The sequence below is a fragment of the Piliocolobus tephrosceles genome, chromosome 1 (assembly GCF_002776525.5).
Source record: "Piliocolobus tephrosceles isolate RC106 chromosome 1, ASM277652v3, whole genome shotgun sequence".
In the NCBI taxonomy this organism is placed as follows: domain Eukaryota; kingdom Metazoa; phylum Chordata; class Mammalia; order Primates; family Cercopithecidae; genus Piliocolobus; species Piliocolobus tephrosceles.
The window spans coordinates 132,943,520-132,964,597 of NC_045434.1; the positions used below are offsets into that span (position 1 = coordinate 132,943,520).

General features: G+C 37.3%; 1 protein-coding gene across 1 annotated transcript in view; it reads left to right on the plus strand.

The window, feature by feature from the left end:
- The window catches only part of LOC111539995 (guanylate-binding protein 7), a 32,084-nt gene extending 15,011 nt beyond the window's left edge, over positions 1-17,073 (plus strand). The window contains exons 5-9 of the mRNA XM_026454714.2: positions 336-616; positions 2,144-2,356; positions 8,599-8,701; positions 15,369-15,562; positions 16,415-17,073. Of these exons, the coding sequence (XP_026310499.1) occupies positions 336-616; positions 2,144-2,356; positions 8,599-8,701; positions 15,369-15,562; positions 16,415-16,633 (1,010 nt within the window). The 3' untranslated portion in view covers positions 16,634-17,073. The remainder of the gene's footprint in view (positions 1-335; positions 617-2,143; positions 2,357-8,598; positions 8,702-15,368; positions 15,563-16,414) is intronic.
- The last annotated feature ends 4,005 nt before the right edge of the window (positions 17,074-21,078 follow it).

Consider the following 21,078-nt stretch of genomic DNA (forward strand, 5'->3'; position numbering starts at 1 on the left):
TGAATAAATGTTTTTAAATTTTTACTTAAGCAGAAAAGTATTCTTTTTCAAGAAACCCTTGCTCCATATTGTTTGTGATTAGTAATTAACTTTGTAATGTGGTGAGCTGGAGAACAAAATAGAAAGAATAAATAGGAACAACAGTGATGTTATTGTAAGAAAGTGGATTCATAAAAAGTAGTAGTAGTAGTAATAGTAGAATTAAAAGAAGGAGAAGGAGGGAAAATTCATGTTAAATGGAATTTTTTGTGATTTTTAGAATGCTGATACATACCACTTGTAAAACAATGAGTGAAAACTTTCTATCTATTCCCTAAATTTCCTAAATCATTCAGGGCTGGGGATGCTGGTGGAGACCTACCTGGATGCCATCAACAGTGGAGCGGTTCCTTGTCTGGAGAATGCAATGGCAGCTCTGGCCCAGCGTGAGAACTCAGCGGCCGTGCAGAGGGCAGCTGACCACTATAGCCAGCGGATGGCCCAGCAAATGAGATTCCCCACAGACACGCTCCAGGACCTGTTGGACGTGCACACGGCCTGTGAGAGGGAAGCCATTGCAGTCTTCATGGAGCACTCCTTCAAGGATAAAAACCAGGAATTTCAGAAGAAGCTTGTGGTAATCTTCGTTTTTTTTTTCCTGATTACTGCCTTTCTGGAATGATACTTATAGCCCACCTTTTTAATGCCACGGTTCATCTCTTTCTCATGGTAAAGGGAGCTTGGATTATTTTATGTGACTGAATTTAATGGGCTACAGTTTTTGATTTTTCTAAAATATGGGAAATTTATTAATTTTCTATCATATATAAGAAATTATGATTGTAGCCCATTTAATAACACATTTATACAACATACTAACTACAGTTAATAACAATGTATTGCATTCTTGAAAATTACTAAGAGAATAGTATTTAGAATGACAAATATTTGAGCTAATATATATGTTACTTAGCTTTAGTGATTTCATAATCTATACAAGTTAAACAGAATTCTTAACTTGTACAGATTATGTTACATTTCATGTTACATTTCAAAATAACATGATGCAAGCATTCTACATATACAATTTTTAAATTTTATTTTATAAAAAGGTAAAATAAAGAAGCACTTGCCTGACTCTGAGTGTGAAAAAATTCCTAATCCCACAGCTCTGTAAGTCAGAAGTTCCTTTTAGGGCATCTGTGTGCTCGCCTCAGTGTGTCACAAGCTGAAAACAAGGTGTTGATTGAGCTTACTTCTTACCTGTAAGTTCAGGTGAACCTCTATCTTCAAGTCAGCAATGATGCATCAAATGTTTCTCTTGTTTCTAATCTCTCTGGCTTCCTCTTCTGCCTCAAGGTAAACAAAAAAGCTCTGCTTTCAAAGAGCTCATGTGATATGGTAATTCTTAAATACTTTTTTGAGTATACTCAGTACTACTTGAATATTCTCCATTTCTAAAAGTCAACAGATATCATACAATGTTATCTAAACACTGGAGTACGCTCCATCATATTAATAAGCCCAGGGACTATGGAGAGTGTGGAAACTTCGGAGGGGAAATCCTGGAGGATATTTTAAATCTGCCGTTGGCACTGTTATTGAATAGCCTTCTTTCAGTCTGTCTATTACCAGTCCACAAGTGACAGAAATCTCTTAGTACATATTGAGAAAACCCAGATGCAATCATAACTTACAAGTGTAAGCAAAAAATAATAATGTTCCCATATCTTCACATGTTAAGATCCCTTTTGGAAGAATTTCAAAAGAGTTCCAAGCTCTATTCAGAGTACAATCACGTCATTACTGGGATGTGATTATACCAGAAAGGTTGATTTTCTGTGTACACATTTTATCCATAGCAATCCATGCTCTCTAAGGACACTACTACTGCCACAACTGAATAGTCTCTTGCTTATTTTTTATAGTTAGATCACTGTTAATCATACTTTTGCTGAAGGAAAGATAGAGTTCATGAACTTTCCACAGGCCATGCAGAGAACTGATCCAAACTGGAATTAAAACAAGTCTTCTGACTCTTGGTCTACACCATATCTCAGTCCGCCCTGAGGCCATCGGACTACTTCTTCCAAGAGGATCACAGTTGGACCTTCCCTTCTAACAGCTTCTTTCTACTGTTTTTTTCCCTACACTTTTCTGGCAGGACACCATGGAGAAAAAGAAGGAAGACTTTGTGCTACAGAATGAAGAGGCATCTGCCAAATATTGCCAGGCTGAGCTTAAGCGGCTTTCAGAGCTCTTGATGGAAAGTATTTCAAGAGGAACTTTCTTTGTTCCTGGAGGGCACAATATCTACTTAGAAGCAAAAAGGAAGATTGAACAGGACTATACACTAGTGCCCAGAAAAGGAATTAAGGTGAGGAATAAGGGGAGAATTGATGACAGAGGATAGTCAGAGGGTCCTTGTTGCCCCTTCTGAAAATCTAAGAACACAGCACCATTTATGGACAAAAAGTGAAGCATGGAAATACCTTGATGTTTTAAATCTTAAAATCCACAATTATTTAGCTACTCTTACTAAAACAGAACTATTTTTTTTCCCAAAGAGGATTTAGAATCAGAAGTCCAGGTGAAACAAACCATTTCTTTTATTTATCAAATAATGTGATAGTTTTTGTGCTAAATACAGAAAATATACTATGAAAGGAAAAGCTTTGTTTTCAGAAGTTTATGGTCTTACACAAGATGGACAAATTAATACTCAATTGGATATGGAGTGTTTATGCTTATCATACTGGTATACATTGATAGTGATGATGATGATGGTGATGATCAACAGAAAGGTTCATAGACATTGAGCATTCATTTTGTGGATCAGATATTGTTTTAGGTGATTTTGTTGGATTATCAATTTCATTCTCAGAATAATGTAAATTAGTTACTACTATCTTCCATATAGGCAATTGAGAAATGTTAATGCATGGAGAGGCTAATAAAGTTCCTAAGATGACACAGTCAGCAAGTGGTGGAGCTGATGGGCTGATCTATGTACTTAAAAGCCATTGGAAACTCATGATTTTTCTTTTTGAGGAAACTGTCCTGTGTTCTATGATGACTATACTAATTCAAGTTCCTCCCAATGGTGTCTAAGGGTTCCCTTTTCTCTACATCCTTGCCAACGCTTGTTATCTTTTGACTTTTTGATAATCATCATTCTGTGTGAGGTGATATCTCATTATGGTTTTCATTTGCATTTCTCTGAAGTTTAGTGATGCAGAACATGCTTTCACATACTTGATGGCCATTTAAATGTCTTCTTTTAAGGGATGTCTGTTCAGGTCTTTTGCTCATTTTTTTTTTTAATCAGTTTTGTTGTATTTCATTTTGTTATGTTGCTATTGAGTTATATGAGCTCCGTATATATTTTGGATATTAAGCACTTATCAGATATATGGTTTGCAAATATGTTCTATTCGGTATGTTGTCTTTTCTTTTTTCCTTTCTTTTTTTTTATTGAGTGGTAACTTAGTTTGATGTAGTCCCACTAGTTTTTTTTTTTTTTTTTTTTTTTTTTTTTTTTTTTTTTTTGAGACGGAGTCTTGCTCTGTCGCCCGGGCTGGAGTGCAGTGGCCCGATCTCAGCTGACTGCAAGCTCCGCCTCCCGGGTTCACGCCATTCTCCTGCCTCAGCCTCCCGAGTAGCTGGGACTACAGGCGCCGCCACCTCGCCTGGCTAGATTTTTGTATTTTTAGTAGAGACGGGGTTTCACCGTGTTAGCCAGGATGGTCTCCATCTCCTGACCTCGTGATCCGCCCGTCTGGGCCTCCCAAAGTGCTGGGATTACAGGCTTGAGCCACCGCGCCTGGCCCCCACTAGTTTCTTTTAGCACTTGTTGCCTGTGCTATTGGTGTGAAATCCAAAAATATCATTGCCAAGACCAGTGTCTAGTATTTCCCGGGTTTTCTCTTAAGAGTTTTACAGTCTCTGGTCTTATGTTTAAATCTTTAACCAATTTTTAGTTGACATTTGTGTGTAGTACAAGGGTCCAATTTTCCTACCACCATTCCACCATTTATTAAAGATACTACCTTTTTCTCTCGGTGTACTCTTGGCACATGTTTTTTTAAAGTCTTTGCCTGTAAACATGTGGGTTTGTTTTCTGGCTCTCTATTCTGTTCCATGGAGTTAGATGTCTGTTTTTATGCCAGCATTATGCTACTTGATACCTTTGTAGTAGATTTTGGAGTCAGATAGTATGATGCCTTTGGCTCTGTTTTTCTTGCTTTGGCTATTTGGGGTCTTTTATGGTTCCATATGAATTTTATAATTGGTTTTCTTACTGCTGTGAAAAAACAGCATTAGAATTTTGATAGATATTGTGCAAATCTGTAGATTTTTTAGATAGTATGAACATTTAACAATATTAATTTTTCCAATCAATGTACATGGAATATCTCTCCATTTACTTTATGTCTTCTTCAGTTAATTTCATCAGCATTTTATGATTTTCAGTGTACAGATCTTTCACCTCTTTGGTTACATTTACTCCTAAGCACTTTATTATTTCGATGCTATTATAAATGTGATTGTTTTCTTATTTTTCCATATAGTTTGTTCTTAGTGCATAGAAATGCAGCTGAATTTGTATGTTAATTTTGTATCCTCCAACTTTACTGAATGTATTAGTTTAACAGCTATTGGTGGACTTCTGGTTGTATTTCCAAAGGAACTAAAGTCACTATCTCAAAGAGATATTTTCACTCCCATGTTCATTGCAGCTTAATTCACGATAGCCAAGACATGAAAACAACCTGTGTCCATCCACAAATGAGCAAGTGAAGAAAATGTGATACATATGCATATCTATATGTAAATATAGATGTATAAAATAAAGTATTATTCAGCCTTAAAAAGAAAGAAATCTTCCCACTGGCGACAACATGAATGAACCTGGAGGACATTGTGCTTAGTGGAATCAGCCATTCTTAGAAAGACAAACACTGCATAACACACTTTCATGTGAAATTATTTAAAAAGAGTGAAAGTTGGCTGGGCACAGTGGCTCAGGCCTCTAATCCCAGCACTTTGGGAGACTGAGGCAGGTGGATCACAAGGTCAGGAGATTAAGTCCATCCAGGCCAACATGGTGAAACCCTGTCTCTACTAAAAATAAAAAAAATTAGCCTGGCGTGGTGGTGCATGCCTGTAGTCCCAGCTACTCGGGAGGCTGAGGCAGGAGAATCACTTGAATCCGGGAGGCGGAGGTTGTAGTGAACTGAGATCGCTGCACTGCACTCCAGCTTGGTGACAGAGCGAGACTCCATCTAAAAAAAAAAAAAAAGTGGAAGTCACAGTAGAACGGGTAGTTACCAGGGGGAGAGGGGTGGGAGGAAAGAGGAGATAGTGGGCAGTAGGTACAAACATTCAGTTATAAGATGAATAAGTTCTGGATGCCTAGTGTATAGCCTGGTGACTATAGTTAATGTACTGTATACTTGAAATTTTCTAAGAGAGTAGGTCCCTTGTGTTCCCACCACACACATACAAAAATAGATAACTACATGAGGTGCAAATATATTAGCTTGATAATGGTAACCATTTCATCATTTCATAATGTATACATATACCAAAATATTGTGCTGTTCCTCTTAAACATAATTTTTATTTATCAATCAACTTCAAAAAACTTGTAAAACAAAATTAGAAATTAGCCTATGTTATTAAAAAAGGAAAAAATAGCAGATATTGGTGAGGTTGTAGAGAAAAGGGAATGCTTATACACTGCTAGTGGGATTGTAAATTGTAAATTCCCCTGTGGGAAGCAGTTTAGAGATTTCTTAAAGAACTAAAAATAGAATTATTATTATTATTATTCAACCCAGCAATCCCATTACTAGGTATACGCCCAAAGGAAAATAAAACATTCTACCAAAAAGACACCTGCACTCATATTTTATCACAGCACTATTCACAATAGCAAAGACCCAGAATCAACCTATGTGCCCATCAACAGTGGACTGGATTTTAACAATGCGATGCATATACACCTTGAGACACTATGCAGCCATAAAAAGAATGAAATCATGTCCTTTGCAGAAAAATGGTTGCATCTGGAGGCCATTATATTAAGTGAATTAATGCAGAAACAGAAAACCAAATACTGCATGTTCTCACTTGTAAGTGGGAGCTAAACAATGAATACACATGTACATAGAGATGGGAACAATATACACTGGGAAATACAAGAGAGAGGAGGCAGGGAGGGGAGTAGGGTTGAAAAACTATCTTTGAGGTACTATGTTTACTATCTGGGTGACTGTTTTGACTGAAGCCCAAACCTCAGTATCATGCAATATAGTCATGTAACAAACCTGCATGTGAACCCCATTGATTGAGTTGGGTTATTTGTCCCCACTCAAATCTCATATTGAATTGTAATCCCCAATGCTGGAAGTGAGGCCTCGTGGGAGGTGTTTGGATCATGGGAGCAGATCCTACATGGCTTGCTGCTGTCTGCGTGATAGTGAGTTCTCTGGAGGTCTGGTCATTTTAAAATGTGTGGCACCTCCCCCAACCACTCTCTCTCGCTCTCTCTTGCTCCTGCTTTTGTCATGTGACATGCAAGCTCCCGCTTCACCTTCCACCAGGAGTAAAAGCTTCCTGAAGCCTTACTAGAAGCCATGTTTCCTGTAAAGCCTGCAGAACTATGAGCCCATTAAACCTCTTTGCTTTATAAATTGCCCCTGAACTTAAAATAAAAGTTAAATAAAAAAAAAATTAAATGTAGATCCTAACTCTAAACCTAAATCATTATTACTTACTCACCCTACAACAGTAGTGTCCAAAAAACTATTTTAAATACAGATCAGATGAAAATAAATAGCTACTTGTAATCCTCCTTGGAAAGATACGTATATCAAATCTGAGTATGATTTTTTACTCCATAAGTCCCTACCAGTTAAAGAGAAAAAAGGGCTAAATTCTGAACTGCAATGTCTTTTGCATTCTCAGAACCAAGCCTAGTACAGGTCAGGTAATTTCACTTATCTGAGTTTCAATTTCCTCACAAAATGAAAAGAAGGCGACTGTTTAATATTTAAAAAGTCAAAATTCCAAGTGTTGACAAGAATATGAAGCAACTGGAATTCTCACACATTGCTAATGAGGTATAAATCAGAACATCAATTTGGAAAACTGTTCGGTTTCAATTGCTAAAGTTGAAAAACAAATGCTGAATGACCCAGCAAATCCATTCTTAGATATATACATTCACCTAAAAGATTGGGACAGAAATGGTCACAACCGCACCATTCACAATAGCACCAAACTGAAATTTTACCCTAATGTCCATCAATAATAGAACAAGTAAACTAGTGTATTCACATAATGGCATACTATATCACAATGAAAATGAATAAGCTACAATCACACAATAAGAAAAAAAATAAATTGCCCAGTCTCAGGTATTTGTAGTAAGAATGCAAGAATGGCCTAACACACCCATGAATCTGATTTTTTTTTTTGAAAGAAGGAAACAAGGAAAATAACCATCAAAAAATGCCTAGGTCCTTCCTTCTGTGATGTGCCCCACCCACCCAAATTTCAGTCACTAATCACATGTTGGCTGAGGTATTTATGCCTCTTTTTCCTTCCCATGTGTGACTGTTAAGTCTATGCAGTGTTGTATTTTCCGTGATTGTTAATTTCCCATTTTGGACAGCCACGTTACTGCCTTAAAGTTTCAAATTCTTAAAGTTTCTCAGGCCAGGTACAGTGTCTCACACCTATAATCCCAACGCTTTGGGAGGCCAAGGCAGGAGGATTGTTTAAGACCAGGAGATTGAAACTATCCTGAGCAACATCACAAGGCTTCCATCTCTACAAAAATAAAAAATAAAATTGGTACACATCTGCAGTCCCAGCTACACAGGAGGCTGAGGCAGCAGCATTCAGCCCGGGAGTTCAAGGTTGAAGTCATAGTACTACTGAACTTACGTTTGGGTGACAGAGTGAGACTGTCTCAAAAAAGAAAAAAAAGTTTCTCAACTGTTTAATTTTCCATTATATTCACCGCTACTCAGGTAAATAGACCAAATAGTTACCTGTTCGGTCTTTTTAAGGTTTTAACTTTTTAAGTTAAATTTGAATACATTGTTTACTTTTAGTGAACTATTATCAACATTCTTAACAGTGATCAAAAGTAAATTAATTAATTAATTAATAATTAGACTAGAAAACCTTCCAGCGAGATAAGAGCTATTAGGTAAAGTATCAATAGATGTTATCCTAATTTGAAAAGGGTAGGCAGGCTTTCAGGCAGAAGAAAAAAGAAAGCAAATAATGCAAACTATGGAGGATGCCGGTTTGTAGAACTGCATAGAAATCTGGTTGTCTGCACCCTGAGGTGGGTGGTGAGCAGCATCCCTGGGAAAAGAGGCTGGACAGGCATGAGGGAGGCTGCTGCACAGGGTTTTCATGTCTCAACAAAGAGCTTGGACGTTTTGTTGTGGCTGTGGAAAGAAAGAAACCACTGTGGAATCTTAAGAATAATGTGAAGTTTACAAGGTTAGATTTGTGGCTTTGTTGAACAATAATTTCCTTATCACAAGGCAAGATTTCTGCTGCCTGACAGGTGTTTGCTCCTTCTTGATTCTTCAGGCAAACGAGGTCCTCCAGAGCTTCCTGCAGTCACAGGTGATTATAGAGGAATCCATCCTGCAGTCAGACAAAGCCCTCACTGCTGGAGAGAAGGCCATAGCAGGTACAGGGACAGGGCTCAGCTTTCAGGCAAATGGGTAGGTTCTTGCAATACCCTCTTGATGTTCAGAAAAAAGGATTTTCCTTCTACCAGGAGCTTTCTTCTCATAGGGAACACATGCTCTGCTAAAACTGAAAATAACAAGGGGAGTTGGGATTGAACCTTCAGCCACTCAGTTTCTTCCCACAATATTCTTAAACATGCTCTTGCTGACATGGCTAGTGGGAGAATTCAGAGATTCTCAATTCCCCACCTTGGTGCTTTTTACAAAGTCAGTTTGGCCTCTGAACTCAGACAAGGAGAATAGAACTCAGACAAGACTGTTACTTCCTTTTTTTTTTTTTCTTTCCAACTTTTATTTTAGGTCCAGAGGGTAAACAAGTAGGTTTGTTACATGGGTAAATTGTGTGTCATGGGGATTTGTTGTACAGATTATTTCACCACCCAGGTAATGAGTACAGTACCCAATAGGTAGTTTTTCAATCTTCACCCTCTTCCCATCCTCCACCATCAAGTAGGTCCTGGTGTCTATTGGACTCTTTGTGTCCATGTGTACTCAATATTTAGTTTCCACTCATAAGTAAGAACGTGTGGTATTTGGTTTTCTAGTCCTGCATTAATTCTCTTAGGGTATTGACCTCCAGCTGCATCCACAGTGCTGCAAAGAACACGATTTCATTCATTTTATGACTGTGTAGTATTCTAAGGCATATATGTACAACATTTTCATTATCCAATCCACTACTGATGAACATTTAGGTTGATTCTACATCTTTGCTATTGCAAATAGTGTAGTGATGAACATGCGCATGCATGTGTCTTTATGGTAGAATGATTTATTTTCCTTTGGATATATACCTAGTAATGGGATTGCTGAGTCAAATGATAGTTCTGTCTTAAGATCTTTGAGAACTCTCCAAACTGCTCTCCATAGCAGCTGAACTAATTTACAATCCCACCAGCAGTGTATAAGAATTCCCTTTTCTTGGCAACCATGCCAGCATCTGTTATTTTTTGACTTTTTAATAACAGCCCTTCTGACTGGTATGAGATTATATCTCATGTGATTTCTATGTGCATTTTTCTAATGATTTATGATATTGAGCATTTTTTCATATGCTTGCTGGCCATGTGTATGTCTTCTTTGGATAAATGTCGTTAATGTCCATTGCCTGTTTTCTAATGGGGTTGTTTGCTTTTTCTCAATTTCTTTAACTTCCTTATAGATTCTGGATATTAGATTTTTGTCGGATGCACAGTTTGCAGATATTTTCTCCCATTCTGTAGGTTGTCTGTTTACTCTGTTGATAGTTTCCTTTGTTGTGCATGAGCTCTTTAGTTGAATTAGATCCCACTTGTTAATTTTTTGTTTGGTTGCTGTGGCTTTTGAAGTTTTCATCATGAAATCTTTACCAGTGCCTATGTACAGAATGGTATTTCCTAGGTTTTCTTTGGGGGGTTTTATAGTTTAAAATTTTGCATTTACAACTTTAACTCATGTTGAGTTGATTTTTGTATATAGTGAGAAGACAGGGTCCAGTTTCAATCTTCTGCATATGGCTAGCCAGTTAACCCAGCACCATTTATTGAGTAGGGCATTCTTTCTCCATTGCTTTTTTTGTTAGCTTTACCAAAGATCACATAGTTGTAGGTGTGTGGTATTATTTCTGCTTTCTTTAACCTTTTCCATTTGTTTATGTATCTGTTTTGTTTTGTTTTGTTTTTTTGACCAGCACCATGCTATTTTGGTTATTGTAGTCTTGTAATATAGTTTAAAGTCAGGTCGTGTGATGTCTCTGGCTTTGTTCTTTTTGATTATGAGTGCCTTGGCTACTCGGGTTTTTTGTTGTTGTTGTTGTTTCATGTGGATGTTGGAATAGTTTTTACTAATTCTATTTTTTAAAAAGTCATGGATAGTTTGATAGGAATAGCATTGAATATGTAAATCACTTTGGGCAGTATGACTATTTTAACAACATTGATTCTTCCTATCCACATGCATGCAATGTTTTTCCATTTGTTTGTGCAGTCTCAGATTTCTTTAAGCAGTGTTTTATAATTCTCTTGTAGAGATGTTTCACCTGCCTGATTAAACCTAGGTATTTTATTCTTGGTTATTCACAATGGCTATTGTGAATAGGATTGTGTTCTTAGTTTGACTTTCAACTTGGACATTATTGGTGTGGAGAAATGCTACTGATTTTTGTACACTGATTCTTTTATCCTGAAACATTGCTGAAGTTTATCAGATGGAGGAGCCTTTGGGCAGAAAGTATGGAGTTTTCTAAGTATAGAATTATATTGTCTATGAAGAGAGATAGTTTGACTTCCTCTCTTCCTATTGGATAACTTTTTTTTCCCCCTTTGCCTGATTTCTCTGACTAGGACTTCCAGTACCATGCTGAATAGGAGTTGTGAGAGTGGGCATCCTTGTCCTTTTCTAGTTCTCTAGTGAAATATTTCCAATTTTTTCACATTCAGTATGATGTTGGCTGTGGGTTTTTCATAGATGGCTTTTATTATTTTGAGGTATGTTCTTTTGAGGCCCAGTTTGTTGAGATATTTTAACATGAAATATTGAATTTTATCAAAAGCCTTTTCTGTGCCCACTGAGATGATCATGTGTCTTTTGTTCTGAGTCCTGTTTATGTGAGGAATCAATTTATTGATTAGCGTATGCTGAATCAACCTTGCATTCCAGGAATAAAGCCTAATTGACAGTGGTGGATTTGCTTTTTAATGGGCTACTGGATTTGGTTTGCTCGTATTTTGTTGAAGATTTTTTCATCCATGTTCATCAGGAATATTGTCCTGCATTTTTCTTTTTTTGTTGTGTCTCTGCCAGGTTTTTAAAATCAGAATGATGCTGGCCTCAGAGAATGTATTAGGAAAGATTCCCTCCTCCCCATTTTTTGGAATAGTTTAGTAGAATTGGGACCAGGTCTTCTTTCTATGTCTGGTGGAATTGACTATGAATCTGTCTGGTCTAGGACTTTTTCTGCTTGGTAGGCTTTTTAATACCGACTCAATTTTGGAACTTGTTGTTAGACTATTCCAGGTTTCAATTTCTTCCTGGTTCACTTTTGGGAAGTTGTATGTTTCCAGGAATTTATCCATTTCTTCTAGGTTTCTTGGTTAGTGTTGGTTAGTGTGCATAGTGGTGTTCATAATCATCTCTGAGGATTTTTTGCATTTCTGTGGAGTTGGTAGCAATGTCCCTTTTGTCATTTTTTATTGTGTTTATTTGGATCTTCACTTGTTTTGTTCTTTATTAGTCTAACTAGAAGTATATCCATCTTATTTATTCTTCCAGAGAACCACTGTTTTCATTGATCTTTTGTATGGTTTTTCTTGTCTCCATTTTGTTCACTTCAAGTCTGATTTTGGTTATTTCTTGTCTTCTGCTAGCTTTGTGCTTGGTTCACTTTTGTTTTTCTAGTTCCTCGAGGTGTAATGTTAGATTGTTAATTTGAGATATTTCTAACTTTCTGCTGTAGTTGTTTAGTGCTATTAACATTCCTCTTAACACTGCTGTAGTGGTGTGTCAAAGATTCTGGTAGTTGTATCTTTGTTTTCATTAATTTCAAAAAATTTACTTCTGCCTTAAATTCACTGTTTACCCCAAAATCATTCAGAAGTATATTATCTAATTTTCATGTAATTATATGGCTTTGAGAGATATTCTTTGTATTGATTTCTATTTTTACTGCATTGTGGTCTGAGAGCATTGGTATGATTTGGGTATTTTTTTAAATTTGTTAAGAATTGCTTTATGGCAGAGCAAGGGGTCAATTTTAGAGTATGTGCCATGTGCAGATGAGATGAATGTATATTCTGTTATTGTTGGGCGGAGTGTTTTGTAGATGTCTGTTAGGTCCATTTGGTCAAGTGTCAAGTTAGGTCCTGGATATCTTTGTTAGTTTTTTGCCTAAATGATCTGTCTAATATTGTCAGTGAAGTGTTGAAGACTCCAACTATTATTGTGTGGTTATCTAAGTCTCTTCATAGGTCTCTTTGAACTTGTTTTATGAATCTAGGATTCTCTAATATTGGGTGCATACATATTTAGTATAATTAAGTCTTCTTGTTGAATTGAAACTTTTACAATTATGTAATGCCCATCTTTATCCTTTTTGGTCATTATTGGTTTGGAGTCTGTTTTGTCTGAAATAAGAATAGCAACCTCTGCTCTTTTTGTTTTCCATTTGCTTGATAGATTTTTCTTCATCCCTTTTCTTTGAGCCTATTGGTGTAATTGCATGTGAGATTGGTCTCTTGAACATAGAAGACAGTTGGGTCTTATTTCTTTATGCAACTTGCCACTCTGTGCCTTTTAACTGGGGTGGTTAGCCCTTTTACATTCAAAGTTAATATTGATATGTGTGGATTTGATCCACACTTGATTTTGTTGTTGTTCTGTAGTGTCAATGATCCATGTACTGAAGTGTGCTTTTGTCGTGGCCGATAATGGTCTTTCATTTTCATGTTTAATGCTCTTTTCAGCAGCTTGTGTAAGGCAGGTCTGGTGGTAACAAATTCCCTTAGCATTTGCTTGTCTAAAAAGGATTTTTTTTTTCTTATGAACCTTAGTTTGGCAGGATATGAAATTCTTCCTTGGAATTTTTTTCTGTAAAAATGCTGAACATAGGTCCCCAGTCTCTTCTGGCTTGTAGGGTATCTTCTGAAAGTTTCACTGTTAGCTTGGTGGGATTCCCTTTGTAGAAGACCTGCCCCTTTTCTCAAGCTGCCTTTAATTTTTTTTTTTTTTTTTTTTGTGCTGACCTTGGAAAATCTGATGACCATCTCACATGTGTTGGGGATGGTCATCTTGTATAGGATTTCACAGGGCTTCTCTGATTTCCTGAACTTGAATGTCAACCTCTCTAGTGAGATTGGGGAAATTTTCATGGGCATTATCCTCAAATATGTTTTCCAAATTGCTTGCTATCTTTCCCTCTCTTTCATGGGTGCCAATGAGTCATAGGTTTGGTCTCTTTACATAATATCAATATCATATTTCTCTGAGATTTTGTTTATTCTTTTTTATTCTTTATTTTTGTTTGATTAAGTTGATTTGAAAAATGCATTTTCGAGCTCTGAGATTTTTTTTTATCTTGGTCTATTCTACATTTAATACTCTGATTGTATTATGAAATTCTTGTAGCATGTTTTTCAGCTCTATTAAATCAGTTTGGCTCTTTTTTAAAATGGCTATTTCAACTTTTAGCTCTTGAGTCATTTTACTGAATTCCTTCAATTCCTTGGACTGTATCTCAACTGTCTCCTGAATATCGATAATCTTCATTGCTACCCAGATTCCGAATTCCATGTCTACTATTTCAGCCATTTCAGTTTGATTAAGTACTATTGCTGAGGAGCTAGTGGACTCATTTGGAGGTAAAAGGCCAGAGTTCTTTCACTGTTTCTTTCTCATCTGTGTGGGCTGATATTCTTTTAGTCTTTGAAGTATCTGTTTCTATTCTGGGTTTTTGGCTTTTATATTATTTCATTTTCTTGAAGATTCAACTGGTATAAGTTGGGTTCATTTGATCAGGTTGTTTTTTTTCTGGATGATTTCAAGGGGCCAAGGTTCAGATCAGCACTCCTGGGCTGGGGGCTTGAACCTTAGTAGGCTGGGACCAGGCCCATGGCTTTGTTCTCTGGCCCCTCTAGGTTAAGCACCTGCTGTGCTGCAGGGGACAACTTGTTCCTGGTTAACTGGCAACAACACGCCATTGAGGGGTGCTGGCAAAAGTACTTTCTCAGAGCAGTGGCAGCAGGGTCCAAGGTCATGGGTGAGCAGCAGCAGCAGCAGGGCAGTCGTGCTGCAGCTTCTGTGCACATGCATTGGTGGTGGCACATTGACAGGGTCTGCACAGGTGTGTGTACCAGCAAAGTGGTGGTGAGAGGCTACAAGCGAGTGTGTGCCAGCAAAACACTGGGGAAAGGGTGCATTGAGTGCACACTGGTGTGAGCCCATCTGCTGAAGCTCTATGATGGTTAGGTAGGGTATATCAGCAAAGAAGATATGGTGATGGCTGCTGGAAAGTGCTTCAGTTTGGCATCTGATGTTGCACTTTAAGTGGATGCAGTTAGGCAGGGACCATGAGAGAGGCTAGCAGACTTGGAGATGCTCAGATCATACTGGGCCCATCCCACAGGCAAGATAGCCCAGTTCTATCCAGGACCAATAGTTGGCAAAAGCCAAAGCCACATATTTGGGGATGGCAAGCCTTGGGGGATGGGAGTTCCTGGTTGTGCTCCACTGCAGCCATTCCTGTGCCAAATATCTAGGCTCCACACGGGCCAGAGTCCTGTCCCTACCAACTCTCCAAGTAGCTGTCTTTGCCAGCTCAAACATCTATGGGAGTTGTGGGGTCTCTTAAAGTTAGGATTCTAGAGGTCCCTGGTGAGAGTGGGCCACTTCACACCAATTTACCTCACCTGAGCAAGGTTCCCAGCTTCCTCTCCCTTCAGCCTTGGGTCTGCATCCTTCCTTCATCCACTCTCAATGTCTTCCTTCTGAAGTCCTGCTTGGAGTTTGTCAGTCTTCTCTATGGTCTGTTCTCTCAATGGGAGAAGCTCTTCCTGACTCCATCTACTTAGCCATCATGGTTCTTCTTCCACCTGACTGTTATTTTCTTCCCTCTGTAAAACCTCTGTGGAACAGCTAAGCAGGCTAAGAAGGAGGCAGCTGAGAAGGAACAGGAGCTGCTAAGACAAAAACAGAAGGAACAGCAGCAAATGATGGAGGCTCAAGAGAGAAGCTTCCAGGAAAACATAGCCCAACTTAAGAAGAAGATGGAGAGGGAAAGGGAAAACTATATGAAAGAGCTGAGAAAGATGCTGAGTCATAAGCTGAAGGTGAGTCTGGATGAAGCTTGGCAGTGCTTGAGGCACAATGCAAGTTCCTCAGTTAGGGAAGGGCCAAAATTTTAGGCTCAGTCAAGATTCCAGAAGGAAACACAAAAGGTATATATTTCGCTTACATTTCAAATACATGTGAATTCTACTGAAGTCTGTAAGTTTACAAGACTCCAGCACTTTCTGTCATGTTAGACTTTGGAGAGTACACATGATGTCCCCCAGGGTGCTGGGCTGCTGTTTGTGGTGATTATAGGATGGTCTCACTGTGCCCCAATTAATTAGGACCTTAGTCTACCAGCCCTCAGGATTCTTGGCACAACCATCAAAAGGACTCAAAATAGATCCATCTGGATGAAAGTATCAGATTTGGCTTAATATGAAATGATACTGAATGATCTCAAATTGCTCCATTTGTTTCTGTATCTGCCTGACTCATCCGATACAACTAGAGTAAAATATATTCCTTGTCCCAACCTGGAACTTGACAACCTGTGTTTTATACAGGGTCAGCAGTCCCCATTATTTGCTAGATGAGCATGGCCTTGCTACATTGGTGAAAAGGGGAATCAATTAGAATTAAACCTGCATTCCCTCTTGAAGGGCATTCATTGTGCTGGAACAAAATTCCTCCCTACCTCCAGTGAGATGGTGCTGAGGAAATGTCACAAAGGTATAAATCATGGATACTCCCACTATTCAGGTCCAGTCATCTGAAAATGTCAGACAAACCCATCAAAGAGTTTCTAAGATGTTAGAGAAATGGACATGTGTTTAATGAAATTGTTATATACAAAACTCTGACTCTTAAAAATTGGGAATTTTCCAAAGTAGGCTCTTTGACTTTTATAGGTCCTAGAAGAACCACTTACCGAAGGATTCAAAGAGATATTTGAGTCGTTAAATGAAGAGATTAATCAACTGAAAGAAGAGATTGAAGCAGCTGAAAATGAAGAGCCTTCAGTGTTTTCACAGATTCTTGATGTGGCTGGCAATATGTTTATTGCAGTGCTACCTGGGGCTGCTAAGTTAGTTGATTTAGGGATGAAAATTCTTAGCTCATTTATGTAATAGGCTGAAAAATCCTGGTAAGAAAATTTTGAAATGAGGTTTCTTTTGTTAAAATGGTGTAACACTGTTGCTCATTTTAAAAGTATATGTGTTATTGCAGTTTCATTTAAGAAAAGTTTAAAATTAAAAAGCAAATTTCAAAGAATATTATGGCCTGAAGTTCATAAAAACGAACTTAATTTTGACTGAAGTAATAATTAATAGAAATGGGGAACAAGTTAGAAGATAAAATTATCCTAGAAAAGATTTAAGTAAAGCAAAAAGACAAATGGTAAGATGAAGAAATTATTTTCAATTAATGTTATAGTCACAGAGATAATTTAAGTTATAATTAGCTCTTGTAAATCAGTGAGAAGAGAGTAACACCACATATTTTAAACAGGCAAAAATATGATAAAAATGTTTACTTTTACTGACAATAAAAGTTGTGCAAAGAAAAACTATGAGGTTCTTGCTTTAATTTATCATGGGCATGAAAGAACAGTTTGACAGGGCACTGAGCTGGCAAGGGTTTGAGGATATTGTTAGTGTCTCATATTTGCTAGTAAGAGTGTGAACTGTTGGAATCATATATGAAATATTTAAGTGCACATACCTTTGATCTAGCATTTCCACATTTAGAAGTCTATCATATAGATTGATTTACTCAAATCAAAAATTTTATATATAATAGTATTTATGTTGTGGCATTGTTGTAATGCCAAAGGACTGAAAAAAATGTTAAAGTCCCTCTTTCAGGTACCAATAAGGGAAATCTTGGGAAATACTTGTAAAGGGATACTCTACAGCCACTAAAATGAAGAGAGAAGCTCTATTTGAACTAATATGAGGAGTCTCCAAGATGTATCATAAGTTAAAAAAAAAAAAAGATGCAAGAAACATATATAATTACTACCACTGAATTTAGAAACTAATAAATGTGTGCATATATTATTATCTCCTTCTGGAAAAATAGAAAATAATCTAGTATACATGGTCACAGCAGGGATGAACCTGAATGTTTGAGGTGAGAAATGAGAAGATAACTCATTTCACATCATATATTCTTCTGTGCCTTTTTTTTTTTATAAAAGTTGATTGCATTAATGTTATATTTATTGTCTTTGTTGAGTGCTTTAGGTTAACAAATACAGATTTCATTTAGTTCTTACTATAACCTTGAAGGACAAATGTTATCTTCAGTTTATGGATAATAAAAGGAAGATAGGAAGATTAATCTATTTGCCCAAGATCATCTGTTAGGTTGCCAAGTTATGACCTCAACTTGTATTTCATAACTCCAAATCCACTACATAGACTCTCTTATCAAGGACTGGAATAATCACTCTTAAACTGGGTTGTCAGACATATCAAAAGCGAAACAAAGATAATATTGTCAAGATGAACACAAATATAATATACTTAGTTGAAAAAACGATATATTAAAGGATTTTATACTACTTATAAAGTCTTCTTTTCTTGCATTCCATATAGGGAGCTCCATTTAGTTATAAAGAATTGCTGCCGCAGCATGGATTTGATCTTTGATCTAATTTTTTCAAGATTTTGGGAGGTCAAGTAGTGATTGCAAATTCTTATGAAAATCTCTTGTTCTTTCCTCTTCCAAGGCATCATGAAGTGAGAAAAACTCCTCTGATTTGTGCACTCCAAAAGTCTCTCACTCTTTTGGTAATATGGTTTTGTCCCTCTCTCTTGAGGCTTTCTATACATTTGTCCTCTTCATGCAGGAAGCATTAACCAGGGTAACCTCAGCACCATTGTAAATTACATTCTATTGTAGCACCTCTACCAACACCGCGAGCACATAGCCTCCACCTCCATCCAGCCTCTCAGGGAGCCAAAAGTACTTTTTATATGCTAATCCACCAAAAAAAATCATACTTTGTGATCTTCTGTGCCTTTAATATTTTATATGAATGTATTAAGGATATGTATTCAAACATGGATAAAAACAATTATTAAAATTAAAAAGAAAATAATAATGATTGGATGGGGGAGTTCCCGTGATAGGAAGAAGTGATTAATACCACTAGAAATAGCATAAGTCAGCTCAACAAGAAAAGCCGTCTCATCAGAACAAGGAACTAAAAAGGGCACAAGACATGCATCCTGATTTCGTTTTTATTATGACTTTTCAATAAATATTTCAAAGTTCATTCCAAAGTATATTTTCAGATACAATGTCCCCTGGGATGTTTCTTGGAATGGTCTCTAAATGCCGTCCCACATTTATAAAGACGATGAAGTAGAAGGAAATTTTTTTTTCAACTCAACATTTTAGGAATTTGTTTTGGCCTTCTAGTTCTCAGTACTTGGATGAACTCAAATAAACTCCCTATAAGTCCATAAGCTGGGCATATTCTTTTGACTGAGGGCCTTTGCAAAAGGGGCAAAGATTTCTTAAAACCCTGCTTCCTCACCCTATATCTGTTATTTCTCAGCCCCTGCTCATCCTTAAAGTGTCCTACTTCCTAACTTTCCAAGGATGGATGAGATGCCCTTCTTGGTTTTGCCATGGCACCATCTTGTCACTCCTACCATTGAAGATGTTACATAATTGTAACATTGAAAATGCTTATTTACCCTTGTCTGCTACCTTTGATCTCAGATGCTAGGTCTTCTTCATCAACTTATCTGTATTTCCAAACAGAAAACCCACCACATAAGCTCAGGTGTGAGCTAAGTACATAAGCTAACCTCTAATATGGCCCCAATTTACCGTATCCTCACTGTATTCCCAATTTCTAGAGCTCTCAAAATAAAGGACACAATTTTAGAAACTAGTGCAGAAGGGAGTCACTGAATTAGAAAGAACATGCACACTTGTCTGAATTTACTCTGTCCTCTCTGAGGAACTGGACAGCACATGGTTCCTGTTTCCTCAAGCTTCTCACCTACAATAATCACCCCGGAATGAAGTCACTGCCTTTGGCTCACAGGGCAATTACAATGTTCAGCATAGTGAAGGAAGGGCCAGAAACTTAGGGAAAAAAGGGGTCCTCTAGCTAATAAACAAGTATTCATCTTTATTTACCTTAAACTATACATAATTCACAAAGATTCAATTGTTCCTAGAGCTATTTTATGGTTCCCTGACATAAACAATAGATTTTATTGTTGAGAAGAGAAAAAGCAGCTGATTTCCTAGAATTACTTCTATTTTGAAATAACCCTGCTCTACTTTCACTTTCAATGTCACCAATATTCACACACACACACACACACACACACACACACACAATCCTACTCTCTTCTCTCATTATTTTTTTTTCTCTTTCTTTTAGAGACAGCATGGAACAGAGATATAATGTGATGTTAATTAAATTGATTTTTCAAGTTAGAATCTCACGTAATGACTTGCTAGTTTGAAGTTGCTCAATGGCTTTAGTTAAACATTACTTAATCTCTTTCTCTTTTTCCTCCTTGGACAAAGGGAATAACAAACACCCCATCTTTTGAAGCAGAATTGTGTTGTTTAAATAATATATGTAAATAATCTGGCCTAGAAAGAAATTGATAAATAAGAAACGTTATTGTTGTTCACTCACCAAACACAGAGGTATTTTAGTGAAGTGGTTGATAGCATGGGTTTTAGAGGAAGATTTGGGTTCAAATCTTACTTGGTAGCTCTGTAATATTAACAAGTTGTTAAATTTCTTGGTAAATTATTCTAGAATGCAAGGGGGAATGAGTGCCGTGGTTCAAACCTGTAATCCCAGCACTTTGGGAGGGCAAGGCAGGACAATCACTTGAGACCAGAAGTTGGAGATCAGCCTTACAACATAGTGAGACTTCATATCTACCGCCCCCCAACACACACACGCACACACACACACACACACACATACACAAGCTGGTATGATGTCTCATTGGTAGTCCCACCTATCAAGAAGGCTGAGGCAAAAGGATAACTTAAGCCCAGAAGTTTGAGATTAGAGTGAACTATGATTATGTCATTGTACTCCAGCTTGGACAACACAGAAAGAACTTGTCTCTAAAAAATAAACAAATACAAAATAAGAATAAAATGGTCTGATTTATATAAAGAAGTTATCACTGTGTCTGTATCAAATGTGTAATAAATGAGAGTTACCTTCATCATTATTTATTAAACGTTAAGTGTCAGGACCTGGGTTAGGTGCTGATAATTCAAAAGTATGTAAGACATGGATATTCCCTCAGGGCACTTAACAGTGCTCAAGCTAATATTCAAGGTAATTGGACCGAAGAAAATATTATATGAGGCTTTCTCATCCACATGCTTCTCAAACTGGCCCACAAACATGAGATAAATAGCACTATTTTAAATGATCCAATGAAGGGGTTTTTAAAACTTAGTATTGCAAGCAGTCTCCAAGATCTTTCCCAATAATAAAATGGGAAGTTCCTGGTTGAGAAATCATGACAAACCCTCTTACTAGCACAGCTGTCAACAATTCTTTTCA